The sequence below is a fragment of the Gekko japonicus genome, unplaced genomic scaffold, assembly GCF_001447785.1.
Source record: "Gekko japonicus isolate JY-2015 unplaced genomic scaffold, Gekko_japonicus_V1.1 scaffold1666, whole genome shotgun sequence".
Lineage (NCBI taxonomy): Eukaryota > Metazoa > Chordata > Lepidosauria > Squamata > Gekkonidae > Gekko > Gekko japonicus.
The window spans coordinates 66366-73068 of NW_015170331.1; the positions used below are offsets into that span (position 1 = coordinate 66366).

General features: G+C 51.3%; 1 protein-coding gene across 1 annotated transcript in view; it reads left to right on the plus strand.

Moving 5' to 3' along the window:
• Positions 1-6703, plus strand: part of ZNF385C (zinc finger protein 385C) — a 58356-nt gene that overhangs the window by 8492 nt on the left and 43161 nt on the right. Inside the window, exon 2 of the mRNA XM_015418129.1 lies at positions 1282-1424. Coding sequence (XP_015273615.1) covers positions 1282-1424 — 143 coding nt within the window. The remainder of the gene's footprint in view (positions 1-1281; positions 1425-6703) is intronic.

The following is a 6703-nucleotide window of genomic DNA, read 5'->3' on the forward strand; positions in this document are numbered from 1 at the left end:
GTGAGTTCCTGAGTGTGGTTTTTTTTTGGGGGGGGGGTCTGTTCCACAAGTGTTTTGCTCCCTCCAGTGGTCAATTTGATATTACATCAGTTTATGTCCGGCATAAAAACCTGCAGTTTAAATCTACAGAGGGAGATGCCAGACATAAACCAGTGTAATATCCAATCAACCACTAGAGGGAGCAAAAGAACAGGAAAAAACTCAAAGGAAGAAGAACTTGCAAGCGAGGAAAATTAGAATGCAGAAAAGCCGAGGGGAGGCCTGTAAACACTGTATTGTGTAGTTAGGCCCTGGGGCACATCTTTTTTCTGGACTGAAATTGGAGGTATGCTTAATTTTTACATCTGAAAAGGTTTTATTTAGTGTGTAGGAATAAAGAGTTAGCTGTCTTCAGAAGACCTCACCCACTGTGTTTCTGCATCATCACTGAACTGGGAGTTCTACACAGTCGAAGGAGGCAAGCCCATAACAATGACTCAGCCAGGCATGCAACAGACAGTGTTCCTGGAGAGCTAATTTTTTTTCTTTAGCTTTGCATTGGAAGTGATTAAATGATCTAGTTGCACCCAGCCAGGGCTATTTTTGGGCAGGAGCGCACAGGAACGGAGTTCCGGCTGGCTTCAGAATTGGCCACGCCCACTACAGCCAAAACCTCTGCGTGCCTGGGGAGGGGAGGCCTGGAGAGTGACACCACCATCCCCCGGCGACTCTGAGGCGGGTGGGCTGGGGGGGCGCGGAAGGATTGAGGAGGCATTTAATTGCCTCCCCATGCCTTCCCCAGTCTGTCCAAGGGCCGGCTTGCCCGGGTTCCCTGTAGCCACAGGGCGCCCAGGCAAACCAAGGGAAGGCATGGGGTGTGGCCTAATATGCTAATGAGATGTGCTGTTGGGGGCATGTGGCCTAATACGCTAATGAATTTCTGCTGTTGGGTGTGGCCTATTATGCTAATGAGTTCCTGCTGGGCTTTTTCTACAAAAAAAGCCCTGCACCCAGCACTGGCACATAGTGGAATTGTCTGCACCAGCAGAGACTGCTTGGAAGGAAGGAAGGGCAGAGCAATAAATCATGAAGAGAGGCAGCAGGCAGCCTCTTTTGCAGCATGGGTATTTCAGGATTACAGGAGCCTTTATTTCACATGGTTCACCAGCAGCTTCTTTGGCAGCACAGAGTTTGGGAACGGTTGCTTCTAGGTGGGAGATGCCGATCTTTCTCCTTCCAAGTGTGTTCCTGTGAACTTGTGGCATTTTCTTACCTCTCTGTTTTCCTTTTCTTGGCACTTAGGTCCAGCCGGCCACAATAGCTCCCTCTTAACTTCGCTTCCCATCCCAGGACGGTCCCTACACCCACCTCTGGACATCAAGCACTTTCTGACCTTTCGCCTCAATGGGACGTCCCCGCTCAACCTCTTCCCCAACTTCAACACGGTGAGGTTTGGACCTGGTCCGGGAATGTCAGGGGGAAAGGTTTACTGTTGGACAAGAGGGGGCAAAGTGCACTCCACACACACACACACACCCAAGGCAGAAACCTGCAGTTAGCTAATGTCAAGACTGGCCTACCTTGTTGGGATCTCTGCCCGGTACTGAACCCAGTGCAGCCATCTTTGCCTCCCCCCCCCAAGGTTTTGATGGTGTGCAGATGTTACATGTTTTCCTCTGGCCTTTCTAGACCATTTTCTTCTTCTTTTTCCTTCTTGCATTCATTGGCTGGTTCTGCATCTGGCATTCACTCCCCGTTTTCTCAGCACTGAGGAAAAGGTGCAGCTCAAAACCACATTCAAATACCCCGGGCCAGCACCTTACTGACTGCAAAGTCATCCCTGAATGGCCATAAAACGGCCATAAATCTATGCAAAAGGTACCATAAAACCCGATGGTCAAAGAAAGGGAAAGCGGCATGCAATGTAGAGGGGAATTTTTGTTCCAGTGTGGGTTTGCTAAAACAACAGAAGGAAAAACCAGTGCAGAATCGCCCATTGAGAAATTTCTCTTGCTGGCCTTTGACTTCAAGGTCACTCAGAGGTCTCATGTGCTGGGCTGGAGTTACGGGAGGCATTGCTATTGCGTACTGCAAGTGCAGGCTGCCTTCAAACACCCACTACCGCTCATCACGTCGGGCTGGGCGTTTCTGCTGCTGAGGGGAAGCTGAAGCTGCCCCAGCCACAAGGTCACCGAGGATTGTTGTGGTGCCATGGGGACAGTCATTTGAGAAGGCTGGGAAACAGGATCATTGGGAGGCCGATTCCTGGAAAAGGTGCCAGGGGTTCACTTTCCTCTTCCACAGACTCCCGGTTTCAGCATCTGAAATGTCGTTCTTTCCTTTTCAGATTCCGTTTTCCGTCCCTGCAATACGGGACACAGAAATAATAGTTCCAGAGGAGTCAGCCGTGTTCGTCTGTTGCTGCAAAGTAGTAAAAAGCCCAGTCGCACCTTTAAGACTAACAAACTTTATTGTAGCATAAGCTTTCGAGGAATGCAGCTCTCTTCGTCAGAGGCATCTGACGAAGAGAGCTGTGTTTCTCGGAAGCTTACTGTTGTAACTTAAAATCAGGCAGCTCTTTTTTCTAACCAGTGATTTCAGTTTATTACCTTATATACAGTTTGGAACTGGCTAAACCACACCCCTAGAACCATAAGGCCCAATTGTGAGTGAGCGCTTAGGACCAATAGGGTTTGTTCCCACCGAAAGTCGTAATCTTTCCTGATTGGTCCGTTGCACAACAGCAACCAGTCAGGCTGTTGATTTTAGGATCCTGAGAGTCTATGGAGCTTGCGACTGAAGCTCAGGCTATCCACATACGAATGCATAAGACTTTGTTGTTGTTGTTCAGTCGCACAGTCGAATCCGACTCTTTGCGACCCCATGGACCAGATCACGCCAGGCCTTCCTGTCTTCCATAATGCTCCGGAGTTGGCTCAACTTCATGTTCGTTGCATCTATGACACTGCCTAACCATCTCATCCTTTGCCGTCCCCGTCTTCTTTGACCTTCAATCTGTCCCAGCATCAGGGTCTTCTCCAGTGAGTGCTCCCTTCTCATTTGGTGGCCAAAGTAAAGTAAGGCTTACGCTACAGTAAAGTTTGTTAGTCTTAAAGATGCTACTGGGCTTTTAACGAGTTTGGAAATAATAGTTGCATTCCCTGTCCTTGGAGAGTCTAAAAATTAGGAACAAGCAAGTGGGAGGCCTGCAAGACTTGTGGCGGGGGGGGGGGGGGGGGGGCGGACAGGAAGGCAGAGAATTCCTTCTCTCCCCCCCCCTCACGACTTCAGGCCCCACCACCCACCTACAGTGACAGCGTCCACCTCCCCCACCAGGGCTGGACCCTCCACCAACACGGTTGGCCCCCGAGGCTCTCCTGGAGCCCTCTGCCCTACAGCCAGACTTGGAGCGGCTCCCAGAGTGTTCTGCTGGCATGGCAGCAGCTGGCCTCATAGTTGATCCTTGGATCCTCTGCCATGGCGGCAGGCCCAGACTTCACATCTGCAGCGGCCGCCTCCACCACCAGCTCAACGGGCAAGTGCGTTGTCTGTGCAGACAATCCGTTTGCGCAGACAACTCGTTTTTTTTTAATTTGGGGGAATTTAAATCCCCAGTGTATTTTTGATTAATTAATTTATTTTGCATTTTTGTCTGCAACCCTGGGGAGCACCCCAAGTTTGCACAAAAGTATGTTTAGCATCAGTGTGGTCCCAATCCGCAGATTTAAGGATCTGCAAATGGGGATCTGCAGATTTAAGGAACCGCATATGGGAGCCGCATGTCACCGTTAGATATATACAGGGCCTTTAAAAGAAAAAGAAAAAAAAGGAGGTGTCGGAACTCTTAAGAGGGAAATGAAGCTTTCAGTCTGTATACTGGAAACTCATGAACTTTTAAACAGATTTAAAAGAATTTTGTTGAAGAGGTGCATTCTCCCCAGGAAAAAAAGCCCTCTGTATTCTGGGGACAGATCTGTGCTCCTTTTAAGAAGAAGAAGAGGAGGAGGAGGAGGAGGAGGAGATTGGATTTATACCCTGCCCTTCACTACCCAAGGGAGTCTCTGAGCAGCTTACAAACTCCTTTCCCTTCCCCTCCCCCTCCCCTTTTCCCTTCCCCCTCCCCACAACAGACACCCTGTGAGGTCGGTGGGGCTGAGAGAGCTCTTGACAGAAACTGCTCTTTTTCCAAGAACAGCTCTGACAGAACTATGGCTTGTCCAAGGTCATCCAGCAGGTGCAAGTGGGCGGGGAAGCTCCCAAGCCCCTCCCTCAAGAGCGACCACCTGCCCAGCCACCCCTCTCCCTCCCCTCCTGCCTGATTTAAAGGGCTTCAGCCAATCGGCGGGGACCATGTGGCCTACTGACCAGCTGGAGGGCCCTTTAAATCAGCTCATGCACCACAGCCCGCTTGCATGTGGCCCATGACCACCCCTCTCCTTGCCTCCTGCTAGATTGGGGGCAGGACTTCCCCCTGCTGGCCAGCTGGCCATGGGCAGATTGAAGTCCCCAGCCACCAAGACGTGGGGGCTGGCAACCAGTGTTCCCTCTAAGCTGAGTTAGTGTGAGCTAACTCGCGGTTTTTTAGCCTCTGGCCTCACACATTTTTGTCTTGGCTCAGGAAGGGACGGCTCCAGAGCACACTAATTTATGCAGTAGCCAAGTCGCTTGCTCACAAAGTAGAATTTTTGCTCACGAGATTTGCTCACAAAGTATAATTTTTGCTCACGAGATTCCACAGCTTAGAGGGAGCATTGCTGGCAACCCTAGATGGTGGAGGTTGCCTGAAGCAGGGGGCCTCTGAAGATGACCAGAGTGGTTGGGTGGGGTCAGATGGGAGGAGGCGGCCCTTAAAGTATGCCGGCCTCGAGCCATATAGGGCTTTAAATTTGAATTGCGCCAGGAATTGGGTTCCCAGCTCTGGGTTGGGAAATGCCGGGTGATTTTGGGTGAGGAGGGTGTGGGACTTGTGGAGGGGGGGGACTCCAACGGAGGCATAATGCCATAGAGTCTGGAGAGCCAGTTTGGTGTAGTGCTTAGGTGCGCGGACTCTAATCTGGGAGAACCAGGCTTGATTCCCCACTCTTCCACTTGCACCTGCTGGATGACCTTGGGCAAGCCATAGTTCTCTCAGAGCCGTTCTCTCAAGGACAGTTCTCTCAGCCCCACCTACGTCACAGGGTGTCTGTTGTGGGGAGGGGAAGGGAAAGGAGTTTGTAAGCCCCTCTGAGTGAAGGGCGGGGTATAAATCCAATCTCCTCCTCCTCCTCTTCTTCCTCTTCCTCTTTCTCCAAAGTGGCCATTTTCTCCAGGGGAGCTGATCTCCGTCACCTGGAGACTAGTTTTAATCCCAGGAGTTCTCCACCCACCACCTGCAGGTTGACAACCCTAGCCAGGAAGCAAATTGGAAATGAGTGTGTATAAAGCAAGAATGGTGTGATCCGGTCCATGCAACCACTCTAGCCAGCATTCTCACTTATCGTTTCGGGACCCTCTTTGAGGGCAGCTCTACAAAGAGTGCTTTGCAGTCGTCTAATCTAGACGGTGAGATGTTTTTTGTCCAGGTAAGGCTGCCGTTGGCTCACCAGCTAAGCGGCCGGAAGATACTTCTGGCACCACCGCTCCCACCTGCCTCACCGACAGCAGGCTCAGATCCAGCGGCACCCGCAGGCCGTGAACCTGCTCCTTTGGGGGAGTGCTACCTCATTCAGACCAGGAGACGCCCCAGTTTCTGTGATTGGTCCTTCTGGCCACCAGTGGCACCTCCATCTTGTCAGGACTAAGCTTCAGTTTAGTGGCCCTCATCCATCCCAAAACAGCCTCCCGACACCTGTTTGAGGTGTCCACAGCCTTCCTGGGATCCATTGGGGGCGCAAGACAGAGCTGAGTATCATCCACATGCTGGGGACAACCCGACACCAACCTCTGGATGCCCTCACCCGACCGTTTCATGTAGAAGTTAAAAAGCATAAGAGGTGTATTCTGCTCATCGTTCACTCCAAAGTTAGAATCCTAGAATCACAGAGCTGGAAGGGTCCCTAGAGGCCATCTAGTCCAACCCTCTGCTCCATGCAGGACCAGCGTAGGCCATCCGTGGCCAGGGTTTGTCCAGCCACTGAGGGGGAGCTCCCCACCACCCTAGGCAGCTGATTCCACCGTTGAACAACTCTTACCATAAAAAAGTTTTCCCTAATATCCAGCCAGTACCTTCCCTCCCTTAATTTAAACCCATGATTGTGAGTCTTATCTTCTGCTGACAACAGGAACAGCTCCCTGCCCTCCTCTAAGGGACGGCCCTTCAAAGACTTGAAGAGAGCAATCAATACACTGGGAATGTTTGTACTCTGAACTCCCCAGTCCTAAAGTTTGGCTTCATCACTACTGATTTTCCCCAGCTGTTTCCATCTTCCCCCTCCTCTTTAACAGAGAAAGAGAGAAACAGAGAGCAGAGCAGGGCAGAAAGGGGTAGCACTGACCTGATGCATCTTAGTTTGTGGCTTGGGGGCCCGGACTACTTGTCCGTTCCCCTTCTGAGGGCCAGTTGGGTCTACTGTTTAAGTGCACAGACTCTCATCCATAAAACTGGGTTTGATTCCCCACTCCTCCACTGCTGGATGACCTTGGGCGAGCCATAGTTCTGTCAGAGCTGTTCTTGGAAAGAGCCGTTTCTCTCAGAGTTCTCTCAGCCCCACCCACCTCACAGGGTTGCAGGGAGGGGAAGGGAAAG